The sequence below is a fragment of the Crocuta crocuta genome, unplaced genomic scaffold (assembly GCF_008692635.1).
Source record: "Crocuta crocuta isolate KB4526 unplaced genomic scaffold, BGI_CrCroc_1.0 scaffold273, whole genome shotgun sequence".
NCBI classification, from domain to species: domain Eukaryota; kingdom Metazoa; phylum Chordata; class Mammalia; order Carnivora; family Hyaenidae; genus Crocuta; species Crocuta crocuta.
In genome coordinates, this window is record NW_027529425.1 from 1245579 (window position 1) to 1264995 (window position 19417).

At 43.2% G+C, this 19417-nt stretch overlaps 1 protein-coding gene across 1 annotated transcript; it reads left to right on the forward strand.

The window, feature by feature from the left end:
- Positions 1–1912: 1912 nt before the first annotated feature.
- ZNF394 (zinc finger protein 394) lies at positions 1913–14412 on the forward strand. The gene is made up of 3 exons (XM_077758684.1): positions 1913–2530; positions 4572–4707; positions 13159–14412. The coding sequence occupies exons 1-3, from the start codon at positions 2078–2080 to the stop codon at positions 14253–14255; spliced, it is 1686 nt and encodes a 561-aa protein (XP_077614810.1). The 5' UTR covers positions 1913–2077; the 3' UTR covers positions 14256–14412.
- Positions 14413–19417: the final 5005 nt, after the last annotated feature.

The window sequence follows — 19417 nt, forward strand, 5'->3', positions numbered from 1 at the left end:
AGCACTAACATTGAAAGGGTATTAAAATCCATTAATTTTATTTATTATAGATATCTTAAGATATCGTCCGCTATGTCACATGGTCCTTTCCCAGGGCATTCATGGGAAATTTCTCTTCCCACTTGGCATCAAGAATAGCTGGATTTCTCCTAAGCTACTATTAATAGTTTGCTTTTACCCAAGATACACTGCATATCATGTAACTGATCTTGTTTTCCTCTTACATTGGCTGCTGAGGCTTTTCAGAGCCAAATTGTGAGCTACTTTTTGCCAGTACATAGGAGCTTACAGCAGGCAACTTGTACTATCATTTTATCCCTGGCCCCATCTATTTGTCCTTGCTCTATTTTTCTTTTCTCAATTATTGTTTAAAGGTGAGGCAGTATATCATGATTAGAGGCCATAGTCACACAACCCAGAGGCAGAAGCTGACTGGTAATCAGCCGGTGAGCAGACAACCTTACTAGGAGGGGATGAAAAATGCTTGTACTGGGGTGCCTGGGTGGTTCACTTGGTTAAGTGTCAGACTTGGAGTCAGGTCATGATCTCTGGGTATGTGAGTTCAAGTCCCACTTTGGGCTCTGTGCTAACAGCTTGGAGCCTGGAGACTGCTTCGGATTCTGTGTCTCCCTTTCTCTTTTCTCCTCGCCTGCTCATGCTCTGTCTCTCTCAAAAATAAATAAACATTAAAAAAGTTTTTTTAATTATGCCCTGTTTTTTACCTACAAGTTCTTTAGAAAGTGTTTTATTTGTATATTCAATATGATGCCAGATATAGTCAAAACTAGGGAAGCATAGGAAAGAAGAGGGAGAAGGTGGCAGCAGTGTCTATACTGATATTTAAAAGGGAGGGCGAGTAATGATAGAACAGAAGGGTTGAGCTTCAAGGAGGACAAAATCCTTGGCAGCTTTGATGGCTGAGTGTGAGACATTGCAAGGGAGCTGCACATAGGAAAGCTTAATGTCAGAGGGATTTATTGGGGTTTATTTAATATATTAGGGATTTGTTGCCTGTAAATTTACCTAACCTATTTTTTAAAACATTTTTAAGCTTATTTATTTTGAGAGAGAGTGTATGTGTATGACGAGCGGCAGAAAGAGAGAATCCCAAGTTGGCTCCACACTGTCAGCATAAGCCTGAATCAGTGCTCCAACCCACCCAATCACGAGGTCATGACCTGAACCAAATCAAGAGTAGTTGACTGAACCACCAAGGGACCCCTATGTAAACTATTTTTTAATTTGAACATTTCTTCAGCTCACATAGACATTTTAAGCTTTAATCTCCTGAGTGAAGTCTTTCACTATACCCTCCCCCATCAACCATGGCTGATTATTTCCACCTCTGGGTCATACAAATATACTGTGCATACATATGTGTCAAAGTATTGCATTCACCACCCTATCCTGTAAGTATTTAAATGTTTAACTCTCTTAGGAGACTGAGGATAGAGAGGATGTCTACTCAGGTTTATAACTGTAGTGTCGAGCACGATGCCTTGGCATGTAGCAGGTAACTCTACAAACCTTTATTGTATAAATATCACATGGATGGATGACTGTTTACCGCTCATCGTATAGTCGGACCTTTAACTTGTCCTACAACAAAATTTACAAAACTTTTTTCACAGTGTGTTAAAAAAATTACATTCGAGTTGTAAATAAGAGTATCATTTAGCTCTGTTAAGCTAAACGACCATAAGCTCCACCAGAATGGTACACACACATCAGAGTGTCTCTGGAAGGGGCAGGACGGCAAACCACCGAGATGGGTCTCACTCCTCCTGGGCGCCTAGAGAGGCCCCGGAAATGCTCGCGAGGGGTGGGCGCTGCAGCAGTCGGTGACGCACTTCCGGCCTGGTTTTATTTGTACTTTTTGTAAGCGGCCACCGCAAGTAGTGGTTGGAGTACCCGTGGGTGGGAGAAGTACCGGAAGGGCAGGGCTTGATAGAGCCGCACTTGAGACGGCGCAGTCGGGAGGTACCGGTCTGGGGAGGTCCGATGAGTTCCGTGGCTTTCTGCAGGGTTTGCTGTCTTCTCACCTGAAGGCAAAACTCAGGAAAACAGCACGTGCCGGATGAGTTCGAGCTTGACCGCGAGTCGAGTCAGTGACACTGAGTTAGAAGCCTGGATGGCAGCTGCGAAGTCCAGGGTCCCCGCGCCGTCTCTGCGTGATGGACTTTTGATAGTGAAAGTGGAGGGAGACTCAGCTGGAGGTCAGGAGTCGGACCTGCCCGGGGACTATCAGGATGCCGAAAAGTTGCGACAGCATTTTAGGCGGTTCCGTTACCAGGAGGTGGCCGGACCCGAAGAGGCGCTAAGCAGGCTCAGGGACCTTTGTCGCCGATGGCTGAGGCCTGAGATGCATACGAAGGAGCAGATCCTGGAGCTGCTGGTGCTGGAGCAGTTCCTGAGCATCTTGCCCCAGGAGCTCCAGGCCTGGGTGCGGAAGCACTGCCCGCAAAGCGGGGAGAAGGCTGCGGCCGCGGTGCGCGCTTTTCAGAGAGCGCCTGGTGGGACATCACCCCAGGTGAAGAGTTAAAGTTTTCTGGTGGTGGAGGTGTGAGGATTAGAAGTGTACGGGGTACTAAGAGTTTTAGACCTTCTCTCCTTACTACTTTTTTGAACTTTAGGGTGTACATGAAACTTCCTTTCTGTAGTGACAAAGAAATCTATGGAAGAAATGATCTGTGAGTTAATAGACTTCTGAGCACAAAACCAACGTGGAAGGCTTGTTTACCCACTGTAAAAGACCCTCTTGTCTAACCAGATTATTTGGGGAAGAAAGGTGTCAGGATGGAAAGCGGCTGCATGTCGTTAATGATTTAGGCTAGAACAGCAATAACGAGCACTTTGAATGGGAGGTTAACTTTTTTTTAACAGTTTGGCGACCCCCTCCTACAATTGATAATGGTACTTTGGAGAGAGGAGTGGGGCTGTAATGGAGTTAATCCATCATGCCCATGTAATGAAACCTCCATAAAAATCCCAATAGTGTGAGATTCGGACGGCTTCCACTTGCTGAACACATCCATATACCTGGAAGGTGACAAACTCCAACTCTGGGGACAGAAGTTTCTGAGCTCGGGACCCTCCCAGACCTTATAGTGTGTCTCTCCATATTGCTGTTTATCCATATCCTTTATCATATCTTTTTGTAATAAACTGGTAAGCCTAATTGAGGTTGGCTTCCAAAGTTGGGAAGGGTGGGTGGTCTTGTGGGACCAAGCCCTTCACCTGTGGGATGTGACTGTATATCTCAGTAGATAGTGTCAATTGAATTACACTTGAGGACACCCAGCTGGTATTACAGAATTACTTGATGTGGAAAACTGCTACATCTGGTGTCAGAAGTGAAGGAGTGTTGTTGTGAAAGTATTCAGTGTATTGAGAGTAGAAAAGATGCACAGGAATGTGATTTTTTTTCCTTGACCAGGAAGCAGAGGAGAGGCTCAGGAAAAAAAACAAATGTTACTATATTCAGATCTTAGAAACAGGAGGTACAGCACGACACTCAGGGCTTCCTCAGAAGGACACCAGGGGTGGTCAGGAGGCAGAAGACGGGAGCAAGGGGAGAGTTTAGGTCAGAGCCTGTATTGAGGTTTCCCGGGGAAACACACAGGGTAGGGGAAACAATTTAGGATTGATTGGTCTGAATCATTTCAGCATGCTCTAATCTATAGGGCTTGTCCCTCGTTGCCCTGAAACCTGGCCTTAGGATAACGAAGCCAGAGTACTGTTGTGTCCTGGAGTGTACGGGCCAGGTGGAGGTATGGCTTGAGATAAGCAGTCTTGGCTGAGCCCTTTGCTCTCTCTAAGAATTGGCTAGCCCTGGGAGGGGCAGTCTCCCTAGCCAGATTTTTTTTTAAGATGTCAAAACATAACAAAATTTAAGAATGTATTTCCCTTTCCTGTCATTGAGTGACAGATCCTTGAAGTCAGTTTGTGACCCATCACTAGAGAAACCTGTCTACACGCCAGTGTTAGAACCTTCTTTTTCTAAGAACTGTGGCTTTGCCTTCTGTGAATGGTCAACTTGTATTTAAATAAGGTATCACAAAAGATCACCTTGCTGGATAATTATCCTATTGTGGAATGGTCAAGGGAAAGGAAATCGATTTTACTGAGCACTTGCTGTCAGGGAGGTACCTTCATCTTCTTAAATTTATATCCATTTCATGAGTAAGGTAACCGATCTCAGAGCCAGCACTGGAGTTTGGCGCTTTCTGGTTACCTGTACATTTTTAATCTGTATCACATTTCCATTTTGATAGATTACAGTGATACAGCTCAGATGAAGATTTTGCTCTTACCCCAAATTAGTGTGGATAGTCCACAGAAAGGCTTTTCTGGATTGCAAGAGAATATTAGCCTCCGTCTTTGTTACTTTGGAACTCCAGTCAGTACAAGACTCACTGGAGCAGACTCGACAGCCATGTATTACTTGATTCCCAGGGCTTCCTGCTCAGTGTTTGCAGACTCCTCCCAAGCTTGGCCTCATCCTGAGATTAGTGGTCACTTATGCTGTCCTGGGACAGCAGGTGCTGAGTGGAGGTCTTGTGTTGTTGCAGGAGTTGGTGACGATAAAGAATGTGGCTGTGCCTCTAAACTGTGAGGAGTGGGAGCCTCTGGACCCAGCTCCCAGGGAGTTCTGCTGGGAGAGTGCACGGAAGGATCATAGGACCTCGGTCTCATCGGTCTCACTGAGTAAGTGCTGACCTTGTTTCTAGCCATGTGTGATCTGTGGAGGGCTTGCTCCAGTGCCATCTGTGAGCCAGTCACACACACAGGTTGAGAGCCATGGAGTCTCTTTTGTGACCCAACAGGACCTTGCTGTTCTGTATTGTTAGCTTTTTATTTTGGTTCATTTTAAACAAATTACATGCAGAAAAATACAAAAAGTATAATGGGCACCTTGTATCTACCACCCACGTTTATCATATTTTAATATTAGGCCCTAACAGCATCATTCTTCCCCCACCCCCCCCAACGCCAAGAAATAATGTTACAACTATAGGTGAAACTCTGGGTACCCTCCCTGAAGCTGTTCCCCTCGCTCTTCAGAGGTAACCAATATCCTGATTGTGGTACTTATTTCCACGCACGTTTTATATTTTCTACATGTACACGTAGCTACATGTGCATATTGTATATATATGTGCACTTTCTACATACAAAAATGTGTGTAAACATGTATATAAACATATAAATACATAAATTTGTAAACACGTAGTATTTTTAGATGTTTTGATGGTGTATAAATTAAATTGCTGTATGATTTTTTTTGTACCCTGCCTTTTTTTCCCCCATTACGTTTTTGGAATTTATCTATGTTGGCATATGTAGCTCTAGTCCGTTCATTTTAACATTTATATCTTTCATTGTATGACTAGTCCAAAATTCATTTATCCACTGTCCTATCAGTGAACATCAAGGCTTCTAGTTTTTCACCATTACAAATAGCATTACATCAGACATACTTGAGTCTTTCTGTGTTCACATATAGGAACATATATAGGAACTAAAGAGAATAGACTTAGGCACGTTTGCCCATCTTGCTGTTCAGAAGGAAAGACTGCAACCAGTTTGTACTCCTACCAGAAATACATGAGAATCTTCCTTCTCTACATCCTTACAGACATTTGGTGTTCGGCTGATAGGATGTCGTAACACAGTAGCTGACATGTTCCTTTTAAAATATTATGTGACATCAGGCCTCTGCTCAGAACCTGCAGTGGTTTTCTGTTTCATGCAAAGGAAAATCTGTGTTGCCTAATGTGACAAGGCCTGTAACCCGGCACACCCCTCTCTTACGCTGCCCTTCACTGTGCTTCAGCCCCACTGACCTTGTTCCTTGACCATGGCAGGCATCTTGCCTCCTGTTCTTTGCTCTATTTGACCCTTCTACCTGGATTTTTTTTTTTTAATGTTTATGTATTTTTAGAGAGAGATAGAGTGCACTAGAAGGGGAGGGGCCAAGAGCGAGGACGACAGAGGATCCCAAGCGGGCTCCATACTGTCAGCGCAAAGCTCCATGTGGGGCTCGAACCCACGAGATCATGAGCTGAGCTGAAACCAAGAGTTGGATGCTTAACTGACTGAGCTGAAACCAAGAGTCGGATGCTTAACTGACTGAGCCGACCAAGTGCCCCTCTACCTGGACTATTCTTCCTTCCTTCAGATCTCCACTAAGCAAATTCCTTGACTTGTTTCAAGTCTTTGCTCAGATCTTACTTTTCAGTGAGGCCCAGCCTGACCATTGTGTTTAATAGTGCAGTTTGCCTTCCACCATCTCCTCCTCCCATGCTGCTGATCCATCCCACACCTTCCTCAACTTGATCCACGGCATTCATCACCCTCTGACATCCTACAGAATTTACTTTCTGTGTATTTATTGTCTGACTACCCTTTCTAGACTGTAAACTCCACAAGGGGAGAGATTTTTGTCTCATTGGTTCTAATATATCCCAAGTAGTTGGGATAGAGAGTGCTTGGCAGGTGCTCAATAAATACTAGTTAATGAATGAATAGTATTTTATTGTTTTAACTTGCGTTTCCCTGACTGGTTCTTGGTTAAATACCTTTTCAGATTTATTTTAGGGTACGGGGTGCATTCTATGAATTGCCTATTTATTTCCTATTTCACTTCCTTTCCTTCATTATTTTTTTTAATTGCTTTGTGGCAGTTCTTTATATTTTCTGTATTAACTCTTTGTTATTTTTACTATGATTTTTTTAAATGTTTATTTTTGAGAGAGAGAGAGAGATACCGAGCACAAGCAGGGGAGGGGCAGAGAGAGAGGGAGACACAGAATCCGAAGCAGGCTCTAGGCTCTGAGCTGTCAGCACATGGCCACATGTGGGGCTCTAACTCAGGAAGTGGTGAGATCATGACCTGAGCCAAAGTTGGATGCTCAACTGACTGAGCCACCCAGGTGCCCCTTCTTTTACTATAAAGTAAGCTAGAAAAAAGAAAGTGTTATTAAGAAAATCATAAGGAAGAGACAATACTTTTACAGTGCTGGACTGACTTTACCAAAAAAAATCCATACACAAGTAGGCCTTCACAGGTCAAACTCTTGTTTAAGGGTCAGATTTTTCGATCTTTTACTTTATGATTTGTGTTTTTCCAATCTTAGGAAAATACCAGGCCCTTGTCAATCTTTTTTTTTTTAATGTTTATTTATTTTTGAGAGAGACAGATAGAGTATGAGTTGGGGAGGAGCAGAGAGAGAGGGAGACACAGAATCCAAAGCAGGCTCCAGGCTCTGAGCTGTTAACACAGAGCCTGATGCAGGACTCGAATCCATGAACCTTGAGATAATGACCTGAGCTGAAGCCTGGCAATTAACTGACTGAGCCACCCAGGCCCCCACGCCCTTCTCAGTCTTGACTCCATCTTTGCAGACACAACTTTAAAATCTTTTATGTGTTTTTCACTGGTGTTTGTTTTCATATTTCTATATATGATGCTTATTCTGCTCTTTTTCCCCTGATTTCAAGTATTACCTCTTAACTGTCTACCGAGGAAGACAGGACCATGCACACATTTAGCAGTCTGTAATTCTCTCATTATGGTTAAATCAGTCCTTTTGCATATTGATATAATATTTCAATATCCTACCCACATAAATGTTATCTGTATTTACCCACATAACCTGTATGATTATATGTCTTATTTTACAACTTCTAATTTTCTCTGGAATTAATAATGCCTGTTTTGCACACACTGCTTTTCTAACTATTGGACAGCAATTTACCTACAGTCTCCCTGTTAGAAATGTAAAACTGTAGGTGCAAATGTATCAGATATGCCATCAGTTTCATAGTCCACTTGGAGGAAGCCTTCAGAATCTTCTGCTCCAGCGTGAATGGGCCTCTCTCCAGGCCTGTCACACAGCTAGTGTCCTAAGAACCTTCTTTCACTGTCACCTTGGAATTCCTTTTCTCTTTCCTGGACCCCATACCATTCTCTTCCTTGGTTTACCCCCCTCTGATGGAGAACCTCTTCCAGTATCTTCCAGAAAACATACACTTGGGAACCTAATTTTTTGAAAGTTTGTCTGAAAATGTCTCTATTCCTTCCTATATCCAGATCATAGTATGGCCAGATTCCCCATTAGAAATGGTTTTACCATTGAATTTTAAAGACTGGGTTTTCTAGCTAGCTTGCCATGTTGCTACTGAGAAATCAGATCCCATTGTGATATTTTATCCTTGGTGTGTGATCTGTTTGTTCAAAAGCCATTAGAATCTCTTCTTTAGTCCTGCTAGTATGAAGTTTCAGAATGGATGTGGCTTAGTGTAAAGGAGGGTTTTTTAGTTTTGTTTTTTGCATTCATTGTTGATAGTGGGTGGGCCCTTGTAACAAGACATCCATATCCTTGAGTTCCAAGAAATTAAAAAACATTTTTTTAATGTTAATGTTTATTGATTTTTGAGAATGAGAGAGACAGAGCATGAGTGGAGGAGGGGCAGAGAGAGGGAGACACAGAATCTGAAGCAGGCTCCAGACACTGGGCTTGAACCCACAAACCTCGAGATCACGATCTGAGCCGAAGTCAGACACTTAATCGACTGAGCCACCCAGGTGCATAAGAAATTTTTTATGGTATTTTATCTATCTGTCTTTCGATCTATCTATCTATTTTTATCTCTCTTTTTTTTTTTTTTTTTTTCCTGTTTTCTTTCTGGGATTTCTTTTCAGTGGATGTTGGAACTCATGGACTGATCACATCAGGTTCATTGCCTCTTCTTATTTCTTTATCTTTTGTTTCACTTTCTTAGGAAATCTCTGTAGCTTTGTTTTCCAGCTGTTAATGCTGAAATGTTTCTGCTCTCACTAATATTTTCAGGAGCCTTTTCTTGTTCTTTAAATATTCCTTTTCTTATAGCCTCCTCATTTCCTGGATGCAATATCTTCTCTTATTTACCTGAGAATGTTGACTGTAGGTCGTTAGACCTTCTGTTTTACACACTGCATGTTTCCTCAACACTTTCATTCGAGGTTTTCCTGAAATGTTGGTAATCTTCTACTTTCCATTTTTATGTAATAGTCAAACATAAGAATTCTGACTGAAAACTCTTTTTTGGGCTAGGATTGTGACCTGGTGGTCTTAATATAGGGGCAGTCATCAGGTGCTCTGTGGTTTTTTGTTTGTTTTTATTTTTGAATGTAGCTGACACACAATGTTCTATCAGTTTCACGTGTACAGCATAGTGATTAGACAAGTGTATACATTGTGCTCTGCTCACCACAAGTGTAGCTACTGTCTGGCTGGGTACATCTTATTAAATTATCATCCACTGTATTCCTAACATTGTCCTTTTTATTCCCCTGACTTACTCATTCCATAACTAGAAGCCTGTACCTCCCATTTTGCCCAGCCTTTTTCTGTGTCCCCTCTGGCAACCATCGGTTTGTTCTCTATATTTATAGATCTAATTCTTCTTTTTATTTGTTTTTTTGTTTTTTTTTTGGATTCTACATATGAGTAGAATCATATGGTATTTGTCTTTCTCAGTGTGACTTATTTATTTGTTTTTAATTTATTAAGAGGTGTCTGTTTGTGTGTTTTTTAAAGCAGTCTTTACTCCCAGCACAGGGCTTGAACTCTCAACCCTAAGATCAGGAATCGCATGCTCTACTAACTGAGCCAGCAAGGACCCCCATGACTTATTTCATTTAGCATAATACCTTCTAGGGCCATCTGTGTTGTTTCAGATGGCAAGATCTCATCCTTTTATGGTTGTATAATATTCCATCATGTAGGGTATATCACATTTTCTTCATCTATTTATGGACACTTAGGTTACTTCCATATTTTGACTATTGTAAACAATGCTGCAATAAATGTAGGAGTGCATATATCTTTTTGAATTAGTGTTTTCATTTTCTTTGGGTAAATATGCGATAGTGGAATTATTGGATCATAAGGTATTTCTATTTTTAGTTTTTTGAGGAACCGCCATACTGTTTTCCACAGTGACTACACCAATTTACATTCCCATCAACAGTGTGTGAGGGTTCCTTTTTCTCCGCATCTCCACCAATACTTGTTATTTCTTGTCATACTGATTTTAGCCATTCTAACTGGTATAATTGGTGATAGCTCCTTGTGGTTTTCATTGCATTTGCCTGATGATTAGTGATGTTGAGCATCTTTTCATGTCTGTTGGCCATCTCTATGTCTTCTTTGGAAATATGTCAGTTCAGATCCTATGCCCGTTTTTTAATTTGGTGTTTATTTTGGTGTTGACTTGTGTAAGTCCTTTATAGATCTTGAATATTAACCCCTTATCAGGTATATCATTTGCAAGTATCTTCTCTCATTAAGTAGGTTGTCTTTTTGTGTTGATATTTTCCTTTGCTATGCAAAAGGTTTTTTTTTTTTAAGTTTTTATTTTTGGGGCACCTGGGTGGTGCAGTTGGTTAAGCGTCTGATTTCAGCTTAGTTCATGATCTTTCAGTTTTTATGTTTGAACCCCACATCAGGCTCTGTGCTGACAGCTCGGAGGCTGGAGCAAGCCTCAGGTTCTGTATCTCCCTCTCTGTCTGCTCCTCCCCTGCTCTCATTCTGTCTCTGTCTCTCTCAAAAATAAATAAAACATTAAAAAGAATTTTTTAATTAAAATTTTTTTATTTTTAGCTAATCTCTACACCCAGTGTGGGGCTTGAACCCACAACCCTGAGATCAAGAGTCACGTGCTCCACCAACTGAGCCAGCCAGGTGCCCCCTGCAAAAGCTTTTTTTATTTTGATGTGGTCGCAATAGCTTATTTTTGCTTTTGTTTCCTTTGTCTCAGGAGACATAATGTAGAAAATAGCCGATGACAGAGAAGTTACTGCCTATGTTCTCTTCTAGGAGTTTTATGGTTTCAGGTCTCACATTTAAGTTTCTAATCCATTTTGAGTTTATTTTTATATGTGGTGTTAGAAAGTGGTCCAATTTCATTCTTTAACGTGTAGCTATCCAGTTTTCCCAACACAGTGTATTGAAGAGACTGTCTTTTCCCCATTGTATATTCTTGCCTTTTTGTTATTGATTAATTGACCACACAATTGTGGGCCTATTTCTGGGCTGCCTGTTCTTTTCCATTGATCCATATGTCTGTTTTTGTTCCCATATCATACTATTTTGATTACTACAGATTTGTAGTGTATCTTTTTTCTTTTTAAGATTTTATTTTTAAGTGATCTCTGCACCCGGTGTGGGCCTTGAACTTAGAACTGCAAGATCAAGAGTCACGCACTCCACCCACTGGGCCTGCCAGGCAGCTCTGTAGTATATCTTGAAATCTAGTGGGGCGCCTGGGTGGCTCAGTTGGTTAAGCATCCAACTTTCGCTTAGGTCATGATCTCGCGGTTCGTGGGTTTGAGCCCCGCGTCGGGCTCTGTGCTGACTGCCAGCTCGGAGCCTGGAGCCTGTTTCAGAGTCTGTGACTCCCTCTCTCTCTGACCCTCCCCTGCTCATGCTGTCTCTCTCTCTCTCTCCTAGAAATTAAAAAGAAAAAAAATTTGAAAAAAAATTAAAAAAAAAAAAAGAAATCTGGTATTGTGATACCTCTGGCTTTGTTCTTTTTTTCTCAGGATTGCCTTGCCTATCAGGTGCTGTTTTGGGGAATTCCCATATGTCAGGCCTGGGCTCGCGAGTTTTGCCATAGAGAGATTTATTCAACAAATAGTTTATTGAGTGTCTGCAATAAGACAGGTGCTTTTTTTTTTTTTTTAGTGTTTATCCATTTTTGAGAGAGAACTAGCATGAGCAGGGGAGGGGTTGGGGGGTGGATAGAGGATCTGAAGCAGGCTCTCCACTGACAGCACAGAACCTGATGTGGGGCTCGAACTCATGAGCCAAGAGATCATGACCGGAGCCAAAGTCAGACACTTAACCAACTGAGTCACGCAGGAACCCCGGCCAGGCACTGTTCTAAGTGCTGAGAACACATCAGGGAATAAAACCTATGAAATCCCTGCCACAAAAATCCCTGCCTTTTCTTGCCTGGAGGACGTAAGCTTTGGAGCTTACAGTTTGGGACGTGAGTAGAGGATGGCACTGAGGTTCTACCAATTGTGTCTTCCTTTTCACTTGATTTTCCTGATACGAAAGTGGTCCCTGTCCCCAGTTCTTAGCTGTGCCTGATGTCCCCAGTCCAGAATTTATCTGGTTCAGTCTCCCTGGGGAGTAAACTGCAAAAATTCTGGATTGGGGGTAGAATCTGGTGGCTTGACTGCTCCTTTATAGACTTCCAGTCAGTCCTAGATTTGTCTCCTACCCAGAGGCTGCCTCCAGACATTGGAGGCACAGGGTGTGTCTGTTACCATAACTTATGACATGAATAGAATTTCTCTTGTTAAACCATCCTCCATTCATGGGGTATAGGCTGTTGTGCCCTTCTTGACACCCCTTCCTGATATTGTGACTCCTGTAACAGTGGAGTGAGGCAGGGGGAAAGAGATGGACATGTGGGTATAGGCACAAGTGAAAAAGGAAAGAAATGGGGTTTGTACAGGTAAATGTCAGCACATTTCACAAGTTAATTAAAATCATTTAACTTGAGGGGCTCCCGGGTGGCTCAGTTGGTTAAGGGTCTGGCTTAGGCTCAAGTCATAATCTCATGATCTGTGAGTTCGAGCCCCACGTTGGGCTCTGTGCTGACAGCTCAGAGCCTGGAACCTGCTTTAGATTCTGTGTCTCCCTCTCTCTGTCCCTCCCCACTCACGCTCTGTCTCTCTCCCTCTCTGAAAAATAAGTGAACATTAAAAAAAATTTTTTTTTAATCATTTAACTTGAGTGGTTCATGGAGAATATTAGAAAAGTTTTGGGAGGGTGGGTATTTTTTTGCAGGCACTTGCTTGTTTTACTCTTGCACCAGGATGAAATGTCAGCCTTTTTTCTTTCTTTCTTTTTTTTAATTGTATTTAAATCCAAATTTGTTAACATCTAGTGTAATAATGGTTTCAGGAGTAGAATTTAGTGATTCATCCCTTACATATGACACCCCAATGCTCATCATAACAAGTGCCCTCCTTAATGCCCATCCCCCTCACCTACCTCCCCTCCAACAACCCTTAGTTTGTTATTTGTATTTAATACAAATAAATACAAATTTGTCTTATGGTTTGCCTCCCTGTTTACTGTTGTTTTAATGTTTCAGGTTTGGAAACCAGAACTGAGAACAAAGACTTTATTCCAAAACAAGAAATTTTAGAAGAAATAGAGCTGCAGGGGCAGCTACAAGAAAGGTCCCACAGGAAGGCTTCCCTGGGGTGTGGTGATACTCGTGGGAATGGAGTAGAAAAGCAGTCAGAAAATCCCTCATCACTGAAACTGGAAAATTCTCCTGAAGAGGAAGGACTCCCCAGCACTGCAGATCTCAAGAGTGGTCCCACAAAGGATGGAGACCTCAAGCATGATGAATGTGGGAACAGGGCCAGAAGTTCAAACTGGGTTCTTTGTCAGCATGTGCAGGCCGCGGGGAGGCCCGTTGATGGCAGCGAACAGGGGGACAGTCGTACACAGAGTTCAGAGCTGGTAAAGCATCACACGGTGAAACCCCCTGACTCTGTCGACAGCAAAGAACAGCTCCACAGCGCAGGCCTCTTTGAGACCCGGCAGCGGCTCCGGGAAGAAAGGCCTTATAAATGTGGGAACTGTGAGAAGAGTTTCAAACAGCGTTCTGACCTTTTTAAACACCAGAGAATCCACACTGGGGAGAAACCCTACAAATGCCAAGAGTGCGGGAAGAGCTTCAGCCAGAACGCTGCCCTGATCAAACACCAGAGGACACACACGGGCGAAAAGCCATACACCTGCCCCAAGTGTGGGGACAGCTTCCGGCAGAGCTCCCATCTCAACCGGCACCAGAGGATCCACGTAGGAGAGAAACACTTCAAATGTCACGAATGTGGGGAAACCTGCCGTATTTCCAACCGTTTTAGACATCAGAGAATTCACAAAGGGGAGAGACCCTACACATGTGAGGAGTGTGAGAAGAGCTTTAAACGGTGCTCGGACCTCTCTAAACACCAGAGGATCCACACCGGGGAGAAGCCATACGGGTGTTTTGTGTGTGGAAAACGCTTCAGTCAGAGCGCAACCCTCATTACGCACCAGAGGACTCACACTGGAGAAAAACCTTATAAGTGTCTTGAATGCGGGGAAAGCTTTAGACAGAGTCCACACCTTATCCGACACCAAAGGATCCATAGAAATAAAGTCCCATTGGGGCGCCTGGGTGGCTTAGTCGGTTAAGCGTCCGACTTTCGCTTAGGTCATGATCTCGCAGTTCGTGGGTTCTAGCCCTGCGTCGGGCTCTGTGCTGACTGCCAGCTCAGAGCCTGGAGCCTGTTAAAGTCTGTGACTCCCTCTCTCTCTGACCCTCCCCTGCTCACGCTGTCTCTCTCTCTCTCTCCTAGAAATAAATAAAACATTAAAAAAAAATTAAAAAAAGAAATAAAGTCCCATTGTTTTGACATGGCTGCTTCATGGGGGGGTGGGGTGTGTGTGTTCATTCTGCTGTCCAGAAACACCATTCTTTGCCATTTGAAGTATGTCATTTGTAGATCTCATTTCCACGGGCATCACACACACGACAGATCCATCAGTCTGACTTCGGTCTTAGTATCTACTCTGAGCATCACCAAGAAGCAGGAATGTGTAAGTAGGGAGTCTTCCGAAGGATAAGGGTGTCCCCTGGAAGGGCCTCCTGACAACAGCAAGGGCTTACTTGGGACAGTTCTGTCCTGGTCTCTTCTTACCTCCACTTTCAGACCAAATCTTCCCCATTCCACTCATTACCCTGAGAAATATTTGAGTCACTTAGAATTTTCTCTCTGCTTCGATGGTGGACAGGATTTCAAATACATGATGATCTAAAACACCATTTAAAGTTCGGTACATACAAGACACTATATTTTTTGCTTTTTTAAAAATTAATTTTACAGAGTTTCTCTTTCTTCCCCATTCTAGGGGTTCCATTTTATACGTCTTGTTGATTTCAAAGTAGAAGCAAAGGAAAACCCCACCCAAATACACTTATTAATTCCCGTCATTATATCATTTTTGAAGCTTACTAAATTAAGGGTGCTTTATTTGAGGACTTTTGGTTTTTGATGAAAGTCTGCATTAAACCTTTTGTTAAGCTTTGTGTGGGGGGCAAGGAGGGTGGCTCTTGACAAATAGCCTAAAACATGTTTCTTCTGTCAAGGCTTTTGTATGTATGTATTAGAGAGAGAGTGAACAGGAGAGGGGCAGAGAGAGAGGGAGAGACAGAATCCGAAGAAGGCTCCAGGCTCTGAGCTGTCAGCACAGAGGCACAACGAGAGGGCTGCCCTGGGTGTGTTCAGGTTCTGGTGTGTCATGTGGAGAATGTCACTTATGAATGATTTCATATCTAGCACTGGGGCTGAGAATGAGGACATGTACATTGTGTCTAAGCAGTCCACAAGGTGTATCACACTGGTGTTCTCCCCAAGCTTATCAAGGTTATTTGCCCAAGGTCACAGAGCTAGTAAGCAATAGAGTAGTAGCAATACCCTGATCCCAGTGTTCTTTTTACTGAGGAATGCCACAGACATTTTTTTTTTTTTGAAAGAGAGAAGGTACACACCTTCAAGGGCAGAGGGGGAAGAAGAGAAATCTTAAGCATAGAGCCCAAAGTGGGGCTTGATCCCACTTTGGGATCATGACCTAAGCCAAATTCAGGAGTCCAGTGCTTAACTGACTGAGCCACCCAGGCGCCCCAGGAACACCACAGACTTAGAGCCAGCTCTCCTTTCTGTACTTTAGCCTTCCCTCTGTTCTTCCCTTCTTCACCCTCTCTACACATTGACTGTTGCTTACGTACTACTTGAATTTTCCACATATATGCCGTTGTCCAAGATGTTTTTAATCCCAGCTTCCTTTCCCTAGACGCTAACCCACCAGATTAATAACAGAAAAGTCTTGTAAAATGACTTTAAAATGTCACTTCTCAATTATCCTACCCCAATTATTTCGTTTACTAAACTACCATTATCTGTAGGCTTTGTCACTTCCCATGCAAACTATTATATCCAGTAAGTTAACGTGTATACACCATCTCTGATCCCTAGGTTATAAAGGGTCAGAGTATTAGTCACTTTGGTGCCAGAACAAAAGACCACAGACTGAGTGGCTTAAGCAACATGTTTATTTTCTCCGTTCTGGAGGCTGGACATCCAAGGTCAGGGTGCCCTCAGGGCTGGTTTCTGTTGATGCCCCTTCCTGACTTCTAGATGGCCGCCTTCTCACTGTGTCCTCACATGGCCTTTCCTCTTTACAGTGGATGGAGAGGCCTCTGGGGTCCCTTCCTCTTACAAGGACACCAGTCAGCACTAAAGGCCCCACACTTAGGACCTCATTCAACCTCAATTACCTCCTTAAAGGCCCTATTTTTTTTTTCTTAATGTCTTTATTTTGAGAGACAGAGACAAAGCGAGTGGGGGAGGGGCAGAGAGAGAGGGAGGCACAGAATCTGAAACCAGCACAGACCCCGATGTGGGGCTCGAACCCACAGACTGTGAGATCATGACCTGAGCCGAAGTCGGACACTTAACTGACTGAGCCACCCAGGCGCCCCATTAAAGGCCCTATTTCTCTCTCTCTCTCTCTCTCTCTCCCCCTCCCCCCCTCTCGCTCACTCGCTCTCGCTCTCTCGCTCTCGCGCTCTCTCCTGGTGTCTTTCTCTCTCTCAGAAAAAAATAAAAGCATTTAAAAGAATTATTTTTAATAAAATACTTCTCTTTAAAGAAAAAAATAAAATAAAGGCCCTATTTCTAAATACAGTCACACTGGGGGGTTAGGACTTCAATGTATGAATCTGGGGGGACACAATTCAGTCCATAACAGAAGGGAATAATCTTTCCATTCTTCACATAGATCTACATAGCATCTTATGTCCTACAAAGCGTGAAGTCCAGATATTTGCTAACAAAGTGTTAGAATTCCTGACTGGAGTTAGCAGAGAGAGTGATATGGTCATTTAAATCTATTGTCTTAGCTTGCCTTTGTTTGAAACATTTCTAAGTTCTGTTCTGGAAGGTCCTGTGCCCTGCTCACGACTCAGAGGTCTCTAGGGCAGAGACATAGAGTTAAAAGGGAAGCTCCTGGGGCTCAGAGGTGGGAACCACAGCAGCATATGGCTGGGCCCCTCACTAACCCCACCAGAGAGTGAGGGACCAGAGAGTTGTTTGGCATCTTGAGGTTCCTAGGAGGGACATGCGGCAGGGCTGTCTACTAGGCACATTCATTGGGGTGAACCCACTTCCCACCATGCTAACCTGGCAAGTTCTGGACACTCTTTGACAACCGCTGATGCCCAAGCAGGTGTCACAATGGAATGTGGGATGATCTGACACAGCATGGCTTGGGAGCCTCCGTGGCCACTCATCTTGGATACCCACACATCCACACTGCCACTTCGAATGGTTTGCCTAGAACATCTGTTAACCTTCAGAACCCACTCTGGGTTATTCTGGGAAGCAAAGGGCTTATCATAATTGGGCTCCCCACTTTGATTATTTTTAATTGTCCAAGGCCCGTTTGCCAGACTATATGGCTTAGCTGTTGGCCACAGCCCAAGAATAGCATTTAGGGCATACCTCTAGGTGTCCTTACAGCCAAGTGTCTGCCTGTAACAGTCTCCCTGGACCAGATTGCTGATTTCCAAATCAGTTCTCACCCATACAACTGAGAGCTACCATCAGGAAATTTGCTTTAAAGATTTTATTTTTAAGTAATCTCTACATCCAATATGGGGCTCAAATTCACAACCCAGAGATCAAGAGTTGCATGCTCCACCAACTGAGCCAGCAGGTGCCCCTATCTCTTTAATCAATCTATTTTTATTTATTTATACTTATACTTTTATTTATTTTTTAAAATGTTTTATTTATTTCTGAGAGAGTGAAATATGAGTAGGGGAGGGTCAGAGAGACAAGAAGACACAGAATCTGAAACAGGCTCCAGGCTCTGAGCTAGCTGTCAGCACAGAGCCCGACGCGGGGCTAGAACCCACAAACCGTGAGATCGTGACCTGAGCCAAAGTCGGGCGCTCAACCAACTGAGCCACCCAGGCACCCTATACTTATACTTTTTAAAATTAATTGATTAATTTATTTATTTGGGAGTTTTATGGCTTCTACTTAGCAGTGGAGGGATGCACTTTTTCATAGGTCCTCATCTCCCAAGGTTGTTTTAAGGTGGACTTTTCTCTCGCAGGCTTATTTCCCCCTCAGTTAGAAGTCTCAACTTCTTAATTTTGTTTAGGCGCTTCTAGCCAATCCATGCTGGCCACTACAAAATTACTGCTTTTTGAAGCCAATATACAATCTATCACTTATTATATTCCTCCTCCAAGTCTTCAGATTCCTTAATTTTCTGAGGTGCCACTTCCTTTCTTAATAGATCTTTGTTTTTATATGTTCCGTAAGAAGTCATGGAATTGGTAGGAGCAAGAAAATAGAATCAAGAAGAAACTAGTGAGGATTTATAGGAGAGGGTCTAAATGGCAGCGATTTGTAATGCAACTTAGGATGGTGTTTCGGATATTAGAATTTCAAATGGAGGGGCGCCTGGGTGGCTTAGTCGGTTAAGCATCCGACTTTCGCTTAGGTCATGATCTCGCGGTTGGTGGGTTCGAGCCCCGCGTCGGGCTCTGTGCTGACTGCCAGCTCAGAGCCTGGAGCCTGTTTCAGTCTGTGACTCCCTCTCTCTCTGACCCTCCCCTGCTCACGCTGTCTCTCTTTCTCTCCTAGAAATAAATGAAACATTAAAAATTTTTTTTTAGAATTTCAAATGGAGTTTTTGTCTTGTGAGCTGTAGGGAAGTTGTAAGGTCAGCTCCACTTATATAACCTGAACGTAAGAGTGTGCTTGGAATAACTGGAGAAAGGGATTTGGCTCCCCAAGGACTAGAGCTGACACTTTTTGAGCTCAAGCAACTTATTCGTGGGGAGAAGAAGTATTGAAACACTGGGAGGGGAGCATAGAAGAGACAGCAGGGAAGATGGCTGACCAGGTGCTTCCAAGGTAAATAAATGCATAATCCTATGGGAAAACTGAAAACCATGTAAAACACATGCTTCCGAGATATTCCCCCTAAAGGGAGAATATCATATTTGTCAAATTCCCATCAAGTTTTAGTCGAGGCCTGCTCTCAAAATGTGCTAGTTGCCCTATGGAGCAGTGGCCTTTTCGTGGCTTTAGAAAAAGCCAGAGGACCAAGAGACACACAGTGCAAGTCAGATGAAGCCCAACAGAGGGAGTAAGCAGAGGGCAGGGGCACCGACAGTTTCTGTTAACACTTGACTTAGAACTCTCAGTAGAATCTAGTGGCACACTAATTTTAGTGTGTGGATACATTTTAGTAATTCTTGGTATCTCATTAGTTACTTG

Coding starts and splice junctions, on each gene's coding strand:
- ZNF394 (XM_077758684.1), top strand. CDS start 2,078: ATGAGTTCGAGCTTGACCGCGAGTCGAGTCAGTGACACTGAGTTAGAA. Junction 2,531..4,571: donor CTGGTGGGACATCACCCCAG/GTGAAGAGTTAA, acceptor GTGTTGTTGCAG/GAGTTGGTGACGATAAAGAA. Junction 4,708..13,158: donor GGTCTCATCGGTCTCACTGA/GTAAGTGCTGAC, acceptor TTAATGTTTCAG/GTTTGGAAACCAGAACTGAG.